The 22,120-nt window shown below is 46.1% G+C and overlaps 1 protein-coding gene across 4 annotated transcripts in view; it reads right to left on the bottom strand.

The window, feature by feature from the left end:
• The window catches only part of GRID1 (glutamate ionotropic receptor delta type subunit 1), a 782,044-nt gene that overhangs the window by 307,706 nt on the left and 452,218 nt on the right, over positions 1 to 22,120 (bottom strand). For all 4 annotated transcript variants that reach the window (XM_055275485.2, XM_063638138.1, XM_055275486.2 and 1 more), the window contains one exon: positions 8,498 to 8,551. In XM_055275485.2, coding sequence (XP_055131460.1) covers positions 8,498 to 8,551 — 54 coding nt within the window. The remainder of the gene's footprint in view (positions 1 to 8,497; positions 8,552 to 22,120) is intronic.

Below are 22,120 nucleotides of genomic sequence, written 5' to 3'. Positions count from 1 at the left end.
ATTAGATAAAATCCATTATCACTTCCTGATGAAAACTCTCACCAGTCTAGGAATGGAAGAGAACTTCCCCAATCTGATAAAGAACATCTATAAACAACTTACAGCTAACCTGATACTTAATGATGAAAAACTGTGTGTGTTCCCTCTAATATCAGGAATATGAAAATGATGTCTCCTGTCACCACTTATATTCAATATTGAACTGGAGGTACTAATTAGTGCAATCAGGCAGAAAAAAGAAATAAAAGGTATCCAGATGGAAAGGAAGAGGTAAAACTGTCATATTCCCAGAGGACGTGATAGTCAAGAATATTTTCTCTAAGAAAATCTAATGGAATCTATGAAAAACTCCACTAGTTTTAGTAAGTGGGTTTAGCAAAGTTCTAGGATACAAGATCCATATGCAAAAATCAGTTGCATTTGTATATTCTACCAATGAACAATTGGAAATTAAAATTTGTTTTAAAGTATAATTTTCAGTAGCACTGACAATATAAAATTCTAAGGGATAAATCTCACAAAAATATGTGAAAGATCTGTACGCTGTAAAAGATAAAACATTGAGAGAAATTAAAGAAAATCTAAATAATTAGGAAGATATGTCTTGTTTGTGGGCGAGAAGACTCACTATTTTTACATCATTTCTCCCAAAAATGGAGTACAGATTCACTGCAATCCCAAATAAAATCCCAGTCAGCTCTTTTTAGAAACTGACAAGCTGATTTTAAATGTATACAAAAATTTCAAGGACCTAAGATAACCAAAACAATCTTGAAAATGAAGAACAAGGCAGAAGCCTAACAAAATGTAATTTCAAATTGTATCGTAAAGCTAAAGCTATAGTAATCAAAAGAATGTCGGATTGGCATAAAGATAGAAAAAAAATAGATCAACGGAATAGAATCAAGAGTCCAGGCAGTTTTCAGATACTACACTAAAAACATAATTCTTAAAAGAATAAATTGATAAGTTAAACTTTATAAAAATTTAAAATGTCTGTTCTTCAAAAGACAGTGCTCGACTGAAAAGATAAGCCACAGGCTGGGAGAAAATATTTACAAAGTACATATCTGATTTAAAAAAAATCTTTTATCCCAATATAAAAAGAATTTTCAGAACTCAATAATAAGAAAACAAAAAATCCATTATAAATGGGTAAGTCGTTTAGACAGATACTTTGCCAAGAAGATACCTAGATCTAAATGGCAAATAAGCACAAGAAAAGATGCTAGGAAGTATTGTCAGTTACGGGGGAAATGAAAAATCAACATCACAGTGAGGACCATTACACACCCATCAGAGTGACTATAATCAAAAAGCCTGACCATGCCAAGTACCGAAGAGGATATGAAGCAACTGGAACTCTCAGCAACTTGGCAGTTCCTTAAAAAATTAACATAAATCCACCATAGGGGTTGGCAATTCCACTTGTAGGTATGAGACCCAGAAAAAGGAAAGTATATGTCCATACAAAGACTTATACATAAATGTTCATGGAAGCTTTATTTGTAATAGCAAGAAACCTAAAACAACCCAAATGTCCATCAACAGAGGAACAGATAATCATATTGTGGTATATCCATGTACAAATAAATATTCCTCATCAATAAAAAGGAAAGAACTATTGCTACACATTGCAACATAAGATGAATCTCAAAATAATTTCATTGAGTAAAATAAGCCATACCAAAAGCAGAAGAGTACACACTCCATAATTCCACTTACATAAAACGCAAAGATACAAATAATCAGTAGAGCCAGAAACAGATCAGTAGTTGCCTAGAGAGTGGGAGAAAGTGGGCCAGGAGGGTGGCATTCCTGAGGGCCATGAGGACACTTTTGGGGTAACGGATATGTTCACTGCCTCTATTGTGGTTATGGTTTCCTGGGTATATACATATGCCAAATTTAACAACTTGTACACTTAAGTATTATATGTATTGTATGTCAAACCTCAACAAAGCTGTTACTTTTTCAGTAATAATAATTAAAAAAACATAATGAAGGTGATACTCAAAAACAATGTCTGGCTCCATCTAAGGTCTGATAAATGGCAACTCCTGGTCTTCATTCAAGAGTTCTGAGCTGGGGCTACAGAGGCAGTAAGATGTGCCCCCTGTCCTCAAAGATTCCTCAATGAGGCTGGGAGAGAAACAAGTAAAAAGATTATGACAAAATAATTGTTTTTGAGTGTTACTAAATTAAATTTGAAGACGGTAAATGGTATAGGGATTGAAGAGTCCAACAGAATTGGAATCTTCAAAATAAAAGGAAGAAAAAAATCCTTTCCTTCCCTCTCTTTCTCTGGGTCCCAAATAGAAATTTCTTGAAGCTATGTGATTCAGCATTCATATCATGGTCTTTTTCTTCGTTTTCTTCAATTAGAGCATTAGCATCTTCCTCTCCCACGTTATATATATGGTGCATAATCTTATTTTCATTTGTTTTACCTTGGTGTGTGCTTTAGGATAGGGAAGATTTGAAAGTCGAGTGATGTCCCTGGACCGTTGACAGAGGCCACTCTAAGGGCAAGGACTGACCCCTAAGGATCCTTACTGAGTACTTGTTGGTGACAAACTAGTGTAAGTGATAAGATGGGGGCTGGGGCCTGAGACTCAAGAACAGGAGAGCATCTAGGCAGAAGGTGCTGAAGAAGACCACACAACACTGGGATGACCTTGTCCTTTGGGTGGCAGATGGGAGGTCTCTTAGGATACAGTCAGATCGTTTAACCCAGTGAGCTCTTCTGTGTGTCAGCCCCTCATGCTAGGAACTCTAGGGAACCTCAGAGAAAGGAGATCAGCTTGTCCAGGGAATCAGGCATGTGCATCAGTTCCCCAACACAGCAGAACTGGGGTGAGGCTGTGAAAGAATCACCCTACTGGGGAAATACAGAAGTCCTTTTGGTAGAGGCAATGTTAAGCAGATCCCTGCAAGAAAGGGAAGTCCTAGACAATCACAGATTCAGAAGGACATGGCAGGTGGAAAGAAAAACCCTGCCAAAACCCCAAAGCTAGGAGGGAAAAATAAATGCAAGAAACAAGAAGTCACTCACCCATTTGCAGGGATGACCCATGAGATATGAACACAATAGTAAGAAGTAAATAAGGGTACAAATGTGGGGTCAGGGTCATCCTGCAGAGGCCTACAGTGGGCTGGATGATGTGGGCAGATTTCTTAAAGCTATGTGATTCAGCATTCATATCACAGCCTTTTTCTTTTATCATGCCTTTGTTTTTTCTGTGTCTGAGGAGCCAACCAGAAGGATGGGGACAATGGTCTCTGAGATCAGGAGCACCAAGAGAGAACCAGGCTTGGGGAGGTTGGTGAGTTTGTAAAGAGGCACGCTGAGTTCGAGGTGGTGATGGAGCTTCCAAGTGGCCAAGTCAAGAGGATCTTGAGTCAAGCTGGATCTCTGGATCTGGAGCTCAAGAGCAAGGTCTGGAATGGACGTGAGATGTGGAGTCACCGACATACACTGACAATCGGGAAGAAATGGCAAGGGCCTGCTGACTATACCTCCTCCCTTTTTAGAAGTCACCTCCTCCTGGCCCCTGCTGACCAACAGATCACCTCTTAGAGCCTCACTCTCTGAGAAAACCCAGGTGCAAAGGTTATGTGTGCATACCCACATCGTCTGTTAAGCATCTTAAACCATTTCCAACAAAGTATGTGTGTGGTTTGGTTCAATGTCTGGAAGAATTCATGTAACAATGGAAGCTGCCCAGCAACAAACAGAGTGCTTCAAGTCCCCATCAATCTTGGCTCTTCAAGAGGCTGGAGAGTCATACTGATTTTCCTATAGGAGAATTCCCTGCAAAAGGTCCCGAGAGGCCAGACCCACAGGGATCACCGACTGTCCTGGCATCTGCTGGGGGATGCGTGGAGAGGAAACATTTTACCTCAGCTGCTACAGAGGCTCCAAAAGCCACCCACCTCATCCAGAGTCAAGGCTGACTGGGCTTGAACTTGGCAACATCTGATGAATGACCCAGAGAGGTCCTTTCCATCGCTGAAACTCAGGACTTAATTGTTGCCTTTGTCTTTTCTCTGACGCAGACAGGGAAATTCTTGTCAATGCAATTTGCTCTACACTATGTACATCAACCTGCCTTCAAACAAACCTTTGAAGAATCTATTCCTTGCTCAGGGCATTGAGGATTCAGTGATGAGCTGAATCTGGCCATGCCCTCAAGGGACTCACAGTTCAGTGGCCACTTGACTAATGGTTCATTTTGTTTTCCACAAGTTCTTTTGAATCCCCTACCCTCTCTAAGGTAATCTGCAACCTAATCAGTCAATAAAAATATTCTTTAAATACTTTTAGCAGATCTAAAAACACATCCGCTCTCCAGTGTCCCCACAGTGGTGCCTAGAGACCTATAGGAACTGTTGGTAGGGCTGACATTCACAAAGCTTCCTCTGCAACCAATTATTTCTTCTCCAAATAAACCAGGTCTGTAATATGTAGCACCAATACTCACCAGAAAGAAAAGAGGGTAGATGTAAAGAAAGCAAATAAAAACATGTGCCCTCAAGTGTTTATTTTGAATCCAGGAAAATGCATAAAACAAATCAAATACAGAGGAGGAAACTGAAAGGCAGAGCCTGTAAGGAATGAGAGGGAGTTGGGGGCACAGCTGGAGGGCCATGCTGGAGGCCCCAAAGACACCTGCGGTGATCGCGGAGGCACAGACCTGAGCTTGTTTGAGGAAATGAACTTCCTCCAGAGAAGTGGGGAACAGTTTCAAGAAGTGGGAAGACAAGGATCCAGTGAAGCAGCTGAATTCTGGAGCATGTTGGAAAGTGAGCCAGTAAATGCCTGCCCCTGACTCTCTTTTTTTCTTTCTTTTCCCCTTATTTTATCTCTAGTGATCATATAAGACAAACAGGAAGGTGGCTGGAAAACCATTTGTCTGTGGCTCTATACTTGGATAGCTTAAAAATTGAGCAAAGGCCGGGCGCAGTGGCTCACGCCTATAACCCCAGCACTTTGGGAGGCCAAGGCGGGCAGATCACGAGGTCAGGAGATCGAGACCATCCTGGCTAACATGGTGAAACCCCATCTCTACTAAAAATACAAAAAATTAGCCGGGCGAGGTGGCCGGCGCCTGTAGTCCCAGCTACGCAGGAGGCTGAGGCAGGAGCATGGCGTGAACTCGGGAGGCGGAGCTTGCAGTGAGCCGAGATGATGCCACTCCACTCCAGCCTGGGCGAGAGCGAGACTCTGTCTCAAAAAAAAAAAAAAAAAAAAAAAAAATTGAGCAAAGCCTAAAATGATATCACATTATAATAAGAATAACAGGACTTTTGTGTTCAATTGGGGCCACGCTGAAACCAGAAACAGTAGTCCTGAGTATAGCCGAATCCTAAGGATAAGCCTACATGTAATTTGGAAAACACCACCGTCCTTAACCAGAGGCTACCCTGGGGTGCCTGGGTGAAAGCTTTCCAACAGGCCCTACCTTCTGATAGAAGACTTCAAAAAAGTCCCTGAGCTGGAGCCCAAGAGTATTCCCTGTCAGTATGCATACCTGACCCCCACTGACTGGCTTCACTGAATCACATACTGACCGTGAGTTAGGGATCTTTGCCAAGACCATGTGCGTGAAGCTACTGTTTGATGGAAAAATTGTGGAGCCAGACAGTCCTCAGATAGGATCCCAGATACACCATTAATAGCTGCATGACCTTGGGCAAGTGATTTAACCTCTAGAGACTCTGTTTTCCCATCTGCAAAATGGGGATGATGACAACCGCCACACAGGGCTGTTGATAAGGACTAAGAAGGTAACAAATGCACTGACAAGTGCCTGGCACATAGTAGGTGATTAAGAAATATTAGCTGGCTGGGCATGGTGGCTCACGCCTGTAACCCCAGCACTTTGGGAGGCTGAGGAGGGCAGATCACTTGAGGTCGGGAGTTTGAAGCCAGCCTGGCCAACATGGTAAAACCCTGCCATACTAAAAATACAAAAATTAGCTGGGCGAGCTGGCACACGCCTGTAGTCCCAGCTACTCAGGAGGCTGAGGCAGGAGAATTGCTTGAGCCTGGGAGGCGGAAGTTGCAGCGAGCTGAGATTGCATCACTGCACTCCAGCCTGGGCAACAGAACAAGACTTCAGTCTCAAAAAATAAAAAAAGAAATATTAGATGTTGTCCCTTGCCTCATAGAAAAGGAAGCCAAGAAAGGAGGAAGCTGGGGCTCCCTGGAGGCCCCTCACATTTGGAGGAGGACACACTCAGCTCAGAGATACTCGCACCATCCGTATGCGCTGCCAGGCTGGTGCAGGGTACGCTGCTGGCCATGGTGAGACACTGCCATCCTCTCAGTAGAAGCCGCTCCAGTGTGGCTCCAACAGGTATACCCCATACCTGACTCCTCCTGATGACACTAAGCCCTGGGTTCCAGCTGCCCCAGTAATGCCAATGTGCCTACCAGTATAGAATGCCCTAGGGGCACCGCACACTGGTTAGTCTGAAGTTAACTCCAGCCCTGAAGACTGAGTCAAGAGGGACAGACAGGGGGCCCCTGAGGGTGGGTGGGGATTTGGAGAAAGAAAAGAAAACAGGTTAGGAATGTAAAAGCAGAGCAATTCTTTTGAAGACTGGCAACAGAGAAACACTGGCTATCCAATTTGGAGGATTCATCAAAAAAGTAAAACCAGCATCAGACATTTGACTTCAGGGGCACATGGAATGCATCGTTTCTTTGGAACAAAGGAAAACTGGACTGTGAAGAGCCACAGAGAAGTCAGCAAACCCCAGAGAATCCAAACTTCTCAAGGATCAAGGCAGCCTCTCACAGGCTCTGAAAACAGGAGGCGGCAGTCATGTCCCTTCTAATTACCAGCACAACCACCTGCACCCCACGGTAAATGGACAGTTACTGCACGTCCCCAACTGGCCTCTGTGGACATGGAGCTAACAAGATGTGAATTCATGGAGGAAAATCTACTAAAAGTGGACTTTGCAAGTAGTTACAATCTGATACTACCTGCACAATTATTAATATAAGCCACCCAAGACTATTTCAGCCATATTAGCAAGGAACTAATGAGGAAACAGACATCATAAAATAATGAATTACCTACATAATAAACCTGCATCTTCCAGAATGAAGCCATTAGAAATTGATCAGCTGATTAGGAGCAGCTGAAGGCCATAGCCATGATGAAAGCTTGCAACAGAAACACATTCTGAGTCAGCTTTCAGTGAATATAGCACACTGAGGTCACACAGGCCACCCCGGTCAGTGCCCCTGAAAGGACATGTGGGCAGAGGGGATTCTTTGGGAAAGCTAGGGTGTGTGATTTCAGGCCACTCTCATGCAATGCCTGCAGCGTGGAGGAGGCCAGGGCCAGACAGGGTACAAGTAATGAAAAGCAGGCCAGGCCACCATGATCCCTGGTGTTGCCATTCCTCCCTGGGGCCAAACTGGTGGGATGGTCAGTCATGGGAGAGACTTTCTATTTACTCCCTTTACATGGGTACACTTATCCCTACACGTACTGGTTGCACACACAAACATACTTACACACACACATGCACATACAACTCACACAGCATTCACACAAACTCATATACAGATATATGCACTTTCATACATACACACCCAAACATATACATACACAAACTCACGTATACACACTCATGCACACACACTCATACATACATACACACTCATATGCACACATAAAATTTGCACATGCACACCCCTGTACATACACTCAACACATTCAATTCACGCACAAAGACACATACACATTTGTACATGCACAACCACACACATATTCACACTCATACATTTATACATGCACACACACAGACACACATATACACACACATAGACTTGCACATGCATGCACATACCTGTCACACACTCAAACACATCCACACACATATATACACACACCTTCACACAGACACATCCACAAACATGCATGTTCACACACTCACACCTACACACCACACAACTCATACACAAACACACATACACACTCACATCATAAACACAGACATACACACACACCTGGATTCACACTCTCGCATGCATGTGCACACCCTGCATACACACTCTTGCTCACACTCATGCACACCCTTACCATCTTGCATGAAATTCAGCCTTCCTCTCCTACTCATTCCTTTGCCCCACCCCCTCTGCATCCCAATTCATGACCTGCCCTAATTGCTCCGGCCCGTGGCTCCCACTGGCCGCCTCACCTTACCTAGCACACCTCATCCCTGCGACCACTGCCCTCTGACTTTTGACTTCCTCATGGACCCAGGTCAGGATTCTTTCTCTGGTTCCCACCTGCCAGGTGAGCACCCTGCTAGGTCAAGTTCAACTCTTTGAGTTCTTGCCTGGGCTAGGTGGAGCCCCAGGATTCACGACAGCCCCCTAAGTCAGAATGGAACCGAAAAGGATCACGCTGAGCTTTACAAGGGGCTAGGGGCTCAGTCCAGGCCATGCTCATCACATTTCTAGAGCCCTTACCTCATTCACAAAGACCCAGTGGCTGTCCTTGGAAGCCAGGTTGGTCTCCACGGCCTGCAGAGAGAAAAAGAACGAACATGAACGGAAGCAAGACAGAAGCTGGCAGACACAGGATGATTGCCGAGACAGAGTTTTATAAACATTGTTCTTGGAGAATATTTTCCTCACAAAACATGCCATCCCCCTGGGGCCTGCTCTGGCTGCCTTAGCTGCAAGAAGCTTCATCTGAACACAGACATCTGATTTCCTGCTCTCCCTCCACGCTCTCCTGCACCAGCCCAGAGCAAGATTAGACGCTCGGGTTCCTGCAGGCAGCACAGGGTCACAGGCACAGGCACAGCCTCCCTTCCCTAGGAATGCCTGCAAACACCTTTCTGCAGGGGCGCTTAGGGGATGAGTGTTATGATTACTCCAGGCTACAGAATCAGGAAACTGGAACGAGGGATTTATGGGGGCTTGTCTAGTCCAGCTGTACTGAGTGACATTCAGGAAGACAGCAGCTCACAGCAGCTCTGGGGCTCCGAGCTTCCTTCAGTTCTTTAGGATCCATAGAACAAGGCTCTTTGTAGCTCCTAGGCCGTAGCCCCATCCCGTAACTCTCTATTACAGTGTTTTGTTCTGTTTCTTCATGGCACTTGCGATCTTTGTGCTTGAATGGCTATCAGTTTACTTATTTCTTATTGTCTGTCTCCTCTGCTAGAATATTTCTTATTGTCCATCTCCTCTGCCATTATGTCAAAGGCCACATCTCCTAGGTCACAGCTGTGTCCCAATAGCTGTAACCAGCACACAGCAGGTATTCAGTAAACATTGTTGATTATGCAAATGAAGTGGAAGGCTGAGGCAGACAGAACTCAGTTAATTATTTTGTTTCCTGTATGTGTTTATGAGTGCTTTCCCTCTCCTTCAATTGGAAAGCCAACAGATTGGAAGAATTGGAAGAGACTGATGGTTTCCAAGCATGTCCCGTATGAATACATCCCGTGAGCAGGTGCCAAGTGCTTGCTGAGCCTGGGCACTGAGCCAGGCTGACTATGAACCTGGACAAGAGCTATCAGATTGGAGTCTGTTTTTTTGTTTGTAATGTAATTTTATTATTCCTTTTATCAAAAAAAATGCTGAAAAATAAAAATGCTCAACATCCCATAATCCCATCCCATTAAAAAAACTATGCTGCTGTAGTGAAAATTCCCCCTTTATCCCTCCAAATTTACCCTCTAAATGTTGTTTGAGGTGTCACCTTCTAGAAGATTTTACAGTTACCTCCACAAGTAAATAGCTACAAATAGATATCAGACAAGTGTTTTCATTAAAATCAGACTATGAAACACACATCCAGTTAAGACTCTAGTTTTTGATTTATCAATGTAACACGAATATCTTTCCTCATCAGTACATAGAGATCTGACTCACTCCCAACAAATGAGGCTTGGAGGTGTCAGGGCCTGTGCCAACGACCCCACCAATGACCCTAGGTCTGCATGGTGCTGCAGCCTGCAAACTGTCATGCACAGGGTGCACCTCTCTTGCACTGGAAAGAAAAGAGGCTGCAAGGGATGCTAAGCCATGTACCTGGGTATGCTACAAGGCTATATCCTAAAGACACTTTCCTCCCCTTTCTACAAACTCAGTCAACCGGGCTCTCTCCAGAGAAGCTGCAAGGGCTAAAGAGCCAAAGCTCAAAGGAACCTTCAGTCAGGATAGAGAAAGGAGGATACTTCAGCATGGAGTCTCAGCCACCCCGTCCAGGGCCTCTCTCCTATCAACACGCAGACTTTCAGGGAGGTCTTCAAAAGCCTGGAAGCACTGATGAAGAGGTGGAGGGAGAAGTGGAGACAGGGTGGGCTGAGAATGCTCTGAGTGCATCGCTGGGCTCTAGCTCACCTCGATTCCCAACAATTCAACATTTCCTTGACACTCATGTGGAAGACACTGGCAATACTCTTATCAAATGTGCACAGATGCAAATCTGGAGGATGTCATAACATCTCAGTGGCTGGAACACAACTGAATCTAAAGACTTGTGGTTTAGCAAGGCCAAACTCAAGGCCCTACACTCAGTCTCCAGGAGCAGAAGGGCAAATGGGGAAATGAAGTTTGAAAGCAACACTCTTGAGGAAAAACCAAAGGAGACTGCCTCCACCCAGCTGTCACTTAACCACTCTGGTCTCTGTTCCTTTGTAAAATGTAGATAACACTTGCCCCTTACCGTCTCCCAAGGTATGTAAAAGCACATTGCTGGGCTCTAGCTCAACTCATTGAAAGGAGGGTGTGGGAGGAGTTTGTTCCACCCCTTGAGGGGTTGACCTAACCAGGTCACCCCACTTGATGAAGGACAATGCACACTATAGCCCAGTCATGGAGAGGGACAGTTAAAGTGATCAGGGATGCTTACAAGTGGGACAGTACAGGTGTCTTTAAATTGTCATGTGCAAGAGAGATTGGAATTGCTCTGTGCATCCTCTGAGTGTTGACCTAGAGCCAATGGCTCCCATAATCAGGAGACAGATATCAATTCAATATAGGAGACAACTTTCTGACTTTCCAAGTCATTCAAGATGAAATGGGGTGCCTCAGGAGTAGCGACATCCCATCCCAGGAAGTGCCTGAGCAGAAGGTGAGCAGTGCTCTCTTTACAGTGCCGTGTATTCTAAGAAGGTTGACCATTTGTGAGAGGTAAAGCTTTATCATGCACTGACATTCTTCAGCAATGATTCTCCAGTCTGGCTGTGTTTAAAAACCTCCTAGGGAGCTTTAAAAAAGAGGGTCCCCAGGCCCCACTGCTAGGGATCCTAATTCACTGGTAATTGTGCTGTGTCTGAGGTCCTGTGCTGTTTCAGAGCTCTGACTCTTCCTCTTGGCTTCAGGGGCTGAGAACCCTGCTTCAGAATATGTAGTTCTGTGAATCGGAAGGTCTGGGTATACCTGTGCAAGTGAGAGGTTCTCTGCTTGTCCTGGAAGAAGCCAGCACTGCAGACAACCTGACTCAGTTGCTGGGAAACCCCAGGGAGCAGGTGGGAGCCTTGGCCACCCTAAGAAGTACTTCCACCTAGTATCGGACCCATGCAGGGAAGATACTGGTGGAGACAATTGATCAGAAAACCCCACAGGACAACTGGTCAACTTTTCTGTCCTACTTTTCCTCACCAATTAAGCATCAGCTAATTTGTTAAGCCTCTTTTCCCCACATGGAGATAAACAGTGCTTTTCTGCAGCCTTTTCCAGAGGGTGCCACTCGCACAGAGGCTGAGATAGATGGAGAGAAGGAGAAGCTACAGCAGATTTAGCAGGAACACTGCCTGCCTCCCCCTGTCCCCCATCACCCTGCGCCACTCCAGCAATTACTGGAGGGCTGCCAGCTCTGTGGGAAGAGACCTAAATGCTCACACCCCAGTGGGCAATGTCCCTCCCAGCACCACTAATTCCCCTTCTAAGTGCTGCCCTTTCCCTTTTCCTCTCCAGCTACATCTGCAGCAGGTGGAGGCAAGTCCTCCCTTTCGTCTGCAGAGTGAGAACACTATAGAGAGTTCCAGCAGGCAGGCAGAGTACATTGGAATCCCAGTTCTGCCACTTCCTGGCTGAGTGCTCCTGGGTGAGCCTTTTCACTTCTCTGAGCTGCAGTTTCCACACCCATAAGGCATTTGAATACCAACAGTGCTACAGGGGGCTCTGCCCACAGTCCCTGTGAATCCTGTTAGCATTTTTTATTACACTGACTCAGCATGTTTGTTCACTCCCAACAGCCAACACCCCCAATTCAGGCTGCCTGAACCCTGCTTGGCACTCACGGTGCCTTGGAATGCACACCCCTAACCAGGGACCCAGAGTGCCATGAAAACAAATCCCAGCTGCCTTGCTCCCTACTGGGGACTTCTCCAGAGTGTGATCTCAGCTGTTTCAGGATGGAGCCAAAATCACCTTGTTTGGCTTCCTTTATGTTCCTGTTCCAAGTCCCCACTTCCCTGCTGTCTTTCTTTTTTTAATTCCCCATAATTTTTAATAAATCATTGTCACACACAAAAATTCATCTCCAAGTCTACTTCTGCGAAGCCAACTTGAGACAAACACCTCCCACTTAGGGTTATTGTGAGAGTCAAATGAAATTACAGGTGATCCTTCCAGCCCAGGAAGGAACTCATTACAGATGATCAGTCAGCACAAAGTTCCTCCCGTTCCTTCTACTGGAGTCTCCAGCCTGCTCTTGCTTCGATGGTCTCTTGAATGTGTACAAGTGCATAATCCCTCATTCATTCATTCCTTCCTTCATTCAACAGCAGAGCCCACCCAACCCCAACAGGCCATCCTAATTCTCCTGGGTAGGGGAGTGAACCAGGAGCCTCATCTCTGCCATCATGGAGACACCAGTGGCAAAAAGACCAACAATCAATACAACTTTGCAAAGTGGTGGGCACCGCCACCTCCATGTGCTGCCCTTCAAGGCAGAAGGACATGGTGCTTCCCTCCCATCTTGGCCACAGTGTGGATCGAGCTGCATAATGCTATGGGCATCAGCACGGAAGTGATGACCCAGTCAGACAAGCAAAGGGCAGCCCCTGTATCCTGTGGGCAGGGATGGAAGGGGGGCTGGCCTCCTGCTCAGGGTGGGCTCCCAGCAGGTGGGGTGGCTGGTTCTCTGCAGTCTGCAGTTAGACTTCCCTCCTGAAGCTAGACACTGTGGCTGGGGGACACAAACCCCGTGGGAGCTGGGAACTAGGACCCAATAAGCCCAAAGGAACTGCTGTGGTGGCCAGATGCCTGCACCCCTCTAAGTTGCTGTGAATTCCACGAGACCTAGCCAAACCACTGGGCCCATCTGCCTGGCTCCTGTGGCCATGATACATTGGCAAATACAGAACTTCAGAAGGAGAGTTAAGGATGTAAGAAGTTGCAAAGCATCCAGCTGACTTCTCTTCTAGCCCCATTTGAATGGAGGAGACAGCAGATGCTGATGGTGGTGACTGGCGCATGAGACAGCTGGGAGGCTGGGTGCAGCCAGCCAGGGGTAAAAGGCACAGCTGAGTGTCCACACGTGTGTTGACTTATGTGTACATCCACATCTTGACACCCACATTCCACCCTCTGGAAAAAAAAAGTATGCTGTTATAGGCAAACTCCAGCTAAAGAAGGCCGAAGGCGGCTGTTCTTCCCACGCCTGGGGAGCCGACTGTGGAAGGGAATGTGTCTCCCTGCTCAAGAGCAACAGCCCCAATCTGAACCTCAGGTGCCTTTTCCCAGTGACACCCGAGAGCTGAGTTGTAAGTGACACAGGACACCAACAGGCCATTCTGCAGGCCCACTGAGGGCCAGAGGACATTTGGGTCCTGCTCTGGCCACCCTGATCTCACGATTTTCATAGGGAAACAGATGTGGGCCAAGCACTGGCTCCCAGCTTCCAAACCGACTCTGCACAGAAAGGAGTCCCTGAGCACTGACAAGAATGTCAAGGGTGGAGGCGGCTCTCCTAGACTGGTGCTGGGGAGAGCTGACAGCTGCCCCTGGACCATATGGTGGTGAGGATCAGTTCGAATATCCAAGAACCTAGAAGGAAGTAGAGAAGACAGTGAGGCTGAGCGCACTGGAGGAGGCATCTCCAGTCTGGGTCCCCTTCCTCTGTGTCCTTGGCTTTTCACTCAAGACTAAATTGGAGCCATTTCCAAGGGCGACGAGAGCTTGCTTTTATTAACCACCCCCCAAGATACTTCAATACAACATCTCCTCTGCTTCACAACCCACACACCTCATTTACTCCCAACAACTTAACAAGCCATGCAGTGTTCTTATCCCTGCTTCACAGATGGGGAACTGAGACCTCGATCTAGATTCATATCTTGCAGAAGGTCCCTTAGCCAGTATTCAGCAGAGGTTAGATTTGAACTACGGCCCAACTGTCTCCAAAGCCTGTGTTCTTTCCTTTGGTCATGCTGCTCTCTGAAAGCCCCAGATAACTGTCTGAAAAAGCTTTTGGGTCTGAACCTGGCCCCGTAACAATGGGAACAAAATGGTCTTTTTTCTCATGTCTGAGAAAACACCATTACAAGCCACGGTGCTGTCCTTCTCCAGGTTAACTTGTTCTCGTAAGCCTGAGACCATTATTCCACTTGCATTTCTTAAGTGTGAGACTGTTTCTCTTTATCTTGGCCTAAAGGAATAGTAAATGGAGTGGCAAAAACCTCCACATGGAAACCTTCCAACAACATCGCTGAGGATTTATTTTACAAAGTGCAAATGCCAGCCATTATTTATGTATGTGTTAATTGTTGACCACTTATCTAGGCAGCCCCCCAACACTGGGAGCCTGAGATAACGAAAGCTTGTCAGCAATTAGCATCTTTTTAAAACCCCAACTCTAACATTTGGGAACATTCCCCCCGTGGAGCCCAGGGCCTGGCACTTTCCCAAGGACAGATATTGAGCTCACGTTAAAGGCCCACCGCTGCCTTTGCAACAACATGTCATTTAGGAACAATGCTCTCTGTGCAATGTCACCCCTCCAAAGCATGCAGGAGCGCAACGCCCCTCCATTTGCAAGGAAGGGGTGTAGCTAGCTGCGGGAGGATGGATTATTTGAAGAGCCCGTTTAAAAGGAAATCAGCAAAGCAGACACCAGGAGGCCCGAGTTTCAGAAGTTATGCCGGGAAGCATAAGGAAATCCCTAAAGAGCGGTTATCACAGAACTTTCTCAGCCACCCTGTGTCTCCTGGGGGCCTGCCTGCTTGGAAAAACGTCCCAAGATGCTGGCTCAGCTGCTTCTCCTTGCCCCAGCCTTGTCACTGGAGCCTCTTTGGTCTTTGTGTTCACCAGAAAACTGCCCTGAAGTTCTCTTCATCTCCCACGACTCCTAATTCTGGCTCCATCCTTATTCTTAGATCCCACTGGGGAATCTTGGATCCCAGAAGGTCTCTTTTCCAGTGTTTTCTCCCAAGCATTTCCCAGGACTCAGCCCCTCCTGAAGGTCATCTGTTCCCATCTCACCCATCTCTTTGCTCGAGGATCCTTGAAGTCCAAGGCCCCCACCCTTGGCAGGAACAGGAAACACCCCATCTGGGCACAGGGAGAAGCAGTTGAACATGGGGGAGTGCATGGGCTTAGGTCACTGAAGGATGGTGGAGACAAGGCAATCACTCCCAGCTCTAGGAAAGCCATCTGAGAAAGCTGTATCAGAATTTACCCTGTGAAGCACTAAACCACAGCTCTAGGGGAGGCTGAGAGGGCTGTTTTCCTGGGAAAAAGCTGAACCTGCCACTTAGGAGTTCAGCGAAAGCACTGGCTGGGAAAGGCTGGAATGGAAGGCTGGTTGTAGGCTGGGGGCAATCGCTGGCATTTACAGAACAGCTCATCCAGCCCAGACCCTGAGCTAAGCCCTCTACACACGATCCCTCCCTGAGCCCTCACAACGGCCTACTGAAAGAGGCTACTGAGCTGCAGCCTACAAATGGAAAAACCAAGACTCAGAAGGATGAAGTGATTTTCCCAAAGTCTCCCAGAAAGTCAGTGTAACCAAGACTTTCCAATGCAAAACTCATATGGTTTCTACCATGTTCCACTGACTTGGGCACCAAGAAAAGACAAAACACAATCTCTGCACCTTTCATAGGTGTTTAGTGCAAAAACAACAGCTAAGCCAGAAGGTGATTCAGGTGACAGTGATAGTGGTGACTGGTTAGTGGGGGCCTGGAGAGCTACAGGGCCTTCTGCAAAGTCTGATCCTGGTTTCCAGAGTTTCCTGTCACCCCCTTTCAAAATTCTTGGATCACGTGCACCTCTGGTTGCCAAAGGATTTTTTTGCATACGGGGAGTAGCCTCTAGTCCCTCACTAGGAAGTGAGCTCCTGGAGGCCAAAGCCTGGTCTAATTACCATGAAGCCACTTGTGGGACAGAGCACCTGGCAGACAGTGAACTTCAAAATGTGCCTACAGAATGAATGAATGAGTGATTCACATTCCGAGGGCTGAGTAGAAGGAAGGCCAGGAGCATAAATAGAAACCTTACTACAGTTAAAAAGAATATGAATGTACGGGTGGCCTTTGCTTTGCATGGTGCATGGTACTGTGGTAAGCAAAACCCGTGCATATGGAACTAGTGTCCTCACTTTGCACGAACTTGATTATACACTTGATTTTTGGTTAACGTTGTGCCATGCAAAGTGAGTGCTGCCTGTATTTGCAATTAACATCCCCTTTCTACAAATCTGAGAGGATCTGAGAAAGAAACAAAGTGAACTTAAAGTAGAGGAATGCAAGATGCCGTGACCTTTAGGAGCTGATGGAAACATGATCAAATTCTAGAGCTTTTCCTCCAGGATACAATTGTTTCTTCATTTGTACTGAGTGTTGATCCTCCTGATGCTAGTTCCCATATATCATGCCTAACAACACAGTAAGTTCTGGACTAGTTTGGTCAATCAATGACATTTAAAAAGATATTACTGAAAGAGAGTTCACTGGAAGAGCGAGTGTTCAGCATTAGACTTTTTTGACATTGGCTCAGATCTCTGAAAAACTATTATGTTGCTATGGAACAACAAGAAAGAAAGAAAGCATAATTGACTAAATTCATGTAAAATTCTGATAGACGTGAACAATTTCTAGTAAATCATTAGACCTCGCTGGCCTCAGTCCTTCTTGTTGACTAAGTCTGAGCTCGACAGCCAGTCTGAACTGCCTTCTCTGTTCGTGTGGATGGCAGAAGCGCCCGCTCAGAGCCCCGGGGGAATGAAGATTCATTACAGATCATTTGTGGATCCTTCAGATGAAATAGAGGCAGCTTCCAGGGCTGTGCAGGGAGTGCAATTTACTATAATAAAAAGTGAGAATATGCTACATGTGGACAATTTATAAGGAAACGTTAATATCAGCAGAAAAATGAAATGGAGCCTGCTCACAGGCACGATCTGTTTAATAAGATCAACTTGGAGAAGTGAAGCCAGGCAGCGCCAATGAGTATTGGCCAATGGATACTTGGATTTTAATCAATGGTCCATAATTTCCCTGCCACCTGGAGGGCACAGAAACCAAATAAGACCCCCCATGTTCTCGCTCTTACAGGCATTCAGGCTATGTCCTGATGGGAGGCAATGGAGCCCAGCTTTTCTATACGATCTTGTCTCACAGAGGAGCAAGGCATTCAGGCCTTTGGCTACATGGATGCTGTCACACAACTTCTTTTGAGGACCTGGATGTACAGTGGAACAAATCACTTCTGAGATTCTTTATGCCCACCCTGGTTAGGCGGGGGCAGCCACCAGCCTCTGCAGTGTGCACTGTGAACAATCTCATGACTCGGTCCCTGAGGGCAGGGGACATGGCCCTGGGGTGGCAGATGGCTGTGCTGAGCCATTTCTCAAACACTCTGCTGTTCAGCTCCAGCTTCAAGTGATTTTCAAATACAAGCAAAGTCCAAAACTGATTAGAAATGTTTTCTCCTCCCTCCCGCTGGAGGGAGGGAGGAGAAAACATTCACGTTCATACTGGAGCTTGAGAAGCTGCTGCCTGCATCCAAAGACCAACTCCAGGCACCATAGCATCAGATACTGCTGAAGGAGGGTGTGGAGCCATTTTGGACAGGAGAGTCCCTCCCTCCCAGTGCAGCTGTCAGTCTCAGAGCCCCTGACCCACAGCGGGGACATCCGCTGGAAGAATAGCTACATCTTCCCAGCTGCTCAATTAAAGCATTAGCATTCAAGGTTAATGCCGTGACCCCTTCAAACCATGTTCAGGCAAGCCACTTCTGCACATGAATCGAATTCCTTCCCTCAACCCAAATCATTTTTAAAAGATGGAAACATGTAAATTCTTTTTAAGGCAATAAAGTTGAAAGTAGCAATTCCTTACGAGCTGATAAGACCTGCTGAGTAAAATTTGTATTCTTTTTTACGAGCCTGACTTTTTGGAGAATGGAATAGAAAGAAAAATATCTGCTTTTTAGTTCTGGTGACATAAGCTTCTTCTACCTCATGGTGCTAGGCAGGAACTCCTGGCCCAGAAACTGTCAGGAAACAAGTCTCTGGATTTGTGACATGGGAAAACTAGGGGAGGTGGCCAGTGCACTGGAGGAGGAGAGGTGGATGGTGCGACAGCTGGGGCATAAACGGTTGCTTACCTCTTACCTCGGCCACCTCGGCACTCAGTTTGGGACTCTGGCTCCACAGAAAGTGACTGAGAGACCATGGGGGGGCTCTGAGGTCTTAGAGAGTAAGGAAGAGAGGATATTGCAAATTCAGCAATAAGAGAGTGTGGGGAGAAGGAACCTATTTTTAGCATCCACAATGTAATTTTTGCTTCACTTTAAGATAGCCCCTCTCCAAGCACAAAGCCCCCATGCAGTTGGGTCCCAGACCTGGGAATGGCCAGGAGCTTAGTTTTTCCCCAAAGCTCTTGGGGACCTCACAGGAAGCCAGAAAATTGCATTTGGCCCTTATAGAAGGTAGAAACAGAATCAGAAACCAAAGATGCCTGCTCTTAGTCCTCAGGGGTGTGGCCCACCTGCCCAACGCCCACCCCATTGCCAGCACAAAGCACCTGAAAAGGCCCCAGCCACAGAATGACTTGGCTTAGAGAGAAAACTGTGATACAGGGCTTCTAAGGAGACAGTGTGCAGAAGTCTGGAGGTGTGAAAGGGCATTCAACTTGTAGGGACGGTGGTGGAGCCACATCTTCATATCGTGTGAGTGAGGATTTGAATCTAAAGTTACCAGATGAGGCGAAAATCAATTAGACAAAATTAGCCATAAAGATTTCTTAATTCATGGATATGAAATGGTACAGAAAACATCATTTGTGTAAAGAACCCTGTATCTGTTCCCCTAACCTTTATCAATCACTATTTCTCTACAGTCCTCAATTAGAGCTTCATTTTCTTCCCTGAGTGTATTGACTAAATCATCACCTGCTTACCTAGCCCTGTTCTCTCAGGCCACTGCTCTAATTCAATGCTCAGACAACTTTGGAAACTCTTCCTGCCTTGCAAGTTAGGACAGGAAGTGTGTGGGCAAGCTGACCACGTGAGAAGCCCTCTAGACCATGCACGCACTCTCCCCAGCAGGTCCTGGCACAAACTATGTCAGGCTTCACTATGCCAACTGCCTATTGAGGCAGATGTGGCATCATCTGGCCTGAGAACCAATGGACTGTGAGTTAAATGTGCACATGATATATCTCCACTGTTGGCCACCCCATAGCTTAATACTGAGGTGGGAGGATCAGTGGCATGAGACATGAATTATTACCTGAAACATTACCAGGTCCCAGTCAACAGGGTCTTCTGCCAGGCAGCAGAGCCTGGCTTTTACCCCATAAGCTGGGAGTTTCCAGATTGTGTTCCACGGGATGGGAGGGTCTTAGGAGACGATGTAAAGTTTCTTGTAAAAAAAAAAAAAATCGTGGGAAAGTTGGAGATATACTGCATTTATATCTCCAGCTTGAGAATGACAAAGCATACTAAACAAACAAGTCTTCTTTTCACAGAAACTTGTCAAAATTGGCTGTACCCGGTGTTTATTTTTCAAACGAACCTCCCCAGAATATTTACTTTCTTTGTTCAAGAAACACATTAATATTTCACAGGACACTGAGGTTACAACAGGAACAGAATCAGGTAAATGGAGATGCAGCCTTGGGCATGCATGGAAAGAAGTTAGGATGGAAGAGTATGGTCAGATCTGGATTCCAGATAGGCCAGCCTGGCCATATGGAGGTGAATTTCACAAGCGAGAGCATTTAAAAAATCTGCTGAAAAGTAGTTACAATAGTCCAGAAAAGAGGCAATAAGGACAAGAGCAGGGTATGGGGCATTGGCCCAGGAAGAAAAGGATGGAGCTTAAAGCGTTTAGAAAGAAAACATTGATGGGATGGAGTCATAGGTTGAAAACTGAGTGAGGTACAAGGAGAAAAAGGAACTTGATGTGACTTCCAGATGCAGCTGCATAAAGACAGACGCTGGATAGGCTCAATGAGGAAGATGATGATTCATCCCACTAAACTCCCTCAGGCAGCAGGAAGTTGGAGAGGACAATCTTAACAGTTTGGGAGAGACCAGGTGTGGTGGCTCACACCTGTGATCCAGCTGCTCTGGAGAAGGCGGAGGATTGTTTAGGGCTGGGAGCTTGAGACCAGCCTGGGCAATATAGCAAGATTGCATCTCTAAAACCCTTACATAAAGACATAAAGTTTGGGAGAGATGAGTAATCACAGGAGCGGACAGGGATAGGGCAAGGGCTTCGCTCAGGCAAAAGGGAAAGGTCTGCAAGGACAAGGCAGGTTATGCAGCAGCAAGGCAGCCTGCACAGTCCCCGTCCTCCAGTGTGGGAATCGGCACTGGCAGGCTTGGGCTGCAGACACCAAGTCACTCCAGCTGCAGAACTGGTGACCTGTGAAGGCTGGGAGCCAGTCCGAAAGTGGCACGACAGGAAGCTCCCTTTCCCCCTTGCACCACGATTGATTTGCTATTGTGGCGCCCTCATATTCCTGGGGACAGCACAGCTCACACCCAGTTGCCCCACTTTCAAGCCCCAGGGATGTATTTCTAAAATAAGGAGTTATACACACACATACACCTACATTCCTTGTACTGGTTCAGGGGGTTCCCTGGCCTCACTGGAAGCATTCATCTTTATCCTTGTAAATGTCATGTTACTGGAATCAGTTCACTGCTCTACACAAACCATTCAGAATACTTTGGAACCTCTTCTTGTCTTCCAACATTACCCTCTTCACCTTAGATCGTGAGCAAAGGTAAACTTTATCAGACTAGCACCCTGTTTGATCAACCAGGGAAATATATGTGAAGAGGACTCCAAACCTAGTTCTTGCTTTTACTCTTTCGCTTTTAAACTCCCTGGATTTCATTGTTTTTTCATCTGCAAAGTCTGGGAGATAGACAAGACTGATGCTTGGGTCTCAATATGTTCGAAAATGCTATGGGGGCAGGTTCCCAATAGTTTGAGGAATCCAGTGGTTTGGGAGAAAAGGAAAGGGTATCCCACATGGGGGTGTGTGAGAAACAGTTGTAGGATTTTGTCTACACCATATTAGAGAGTCTTTGGTGTGTGGAGATGCCCATTGTGTGCAAGGCCAGCATAGGACCTAGGCTTAGCACAGCAGACCCCCTTGAATCTTGAGATAGTGACTCAAAGGTCTAACTCACTCCCCATGAGAACAGCAGTGTTGGGGTCCACCGAAGGTATCTTATCCAGACTGACCCAGGGTAACCTCAGCAACATCTGTTCCATCCAGCCTCCCATGGCTTTCTGGGCCTAATTCTCCAGCATTCACCCCACCTCTGTGAGTTGACCAGTGTCATTTGAATAAATTACTTTTATTTCTTATTAACTCCATTCTAAAACTTTGTACAAACAATAGGGAAAATAATATTTATTTTTAAAATTTGAATATCAAAAACTGGCAAGAGCCATGTGCCGTATAAGAGTATAATCAAATGTTTTAAAAGGGAGAATAAACTGAGTAATTTCAAAGCGCAATGTTACAATTACAGACAATAGTTTCTAAGCCTATTATTCTATACTAAATCTTAATTTTTAAAAGGCAGAATTAAAAGCCTTCTATTGACAAATGGCAGTCCCTGGTCCTAATGCCACTCCCAGTCCTGCTCCCCAGAGGCAAACACTTC

This window comes from Symphalangus syndactylus, chromosome 4 (assembly GCF_028878055.3).
Source record: "Symphalangus syndactylus isolate Jambi chromosome 4, NHGRI_mSymSyn1-v2.1_pri, whole genome shotgun sequence".
Classification (NCBI taxonomy): domain Eukaryota; kingdom Metazoa; phylum Chordata; class Mammalia; order Primates; family Hylobatidae; genus Symphalangus; species Symphalangus syndactylus.
The sequence above is the reverse complement of the archived record's forward strand: the minus strand, read 5'-3'. Positions and strand labels throughout refer to the sequence as shown.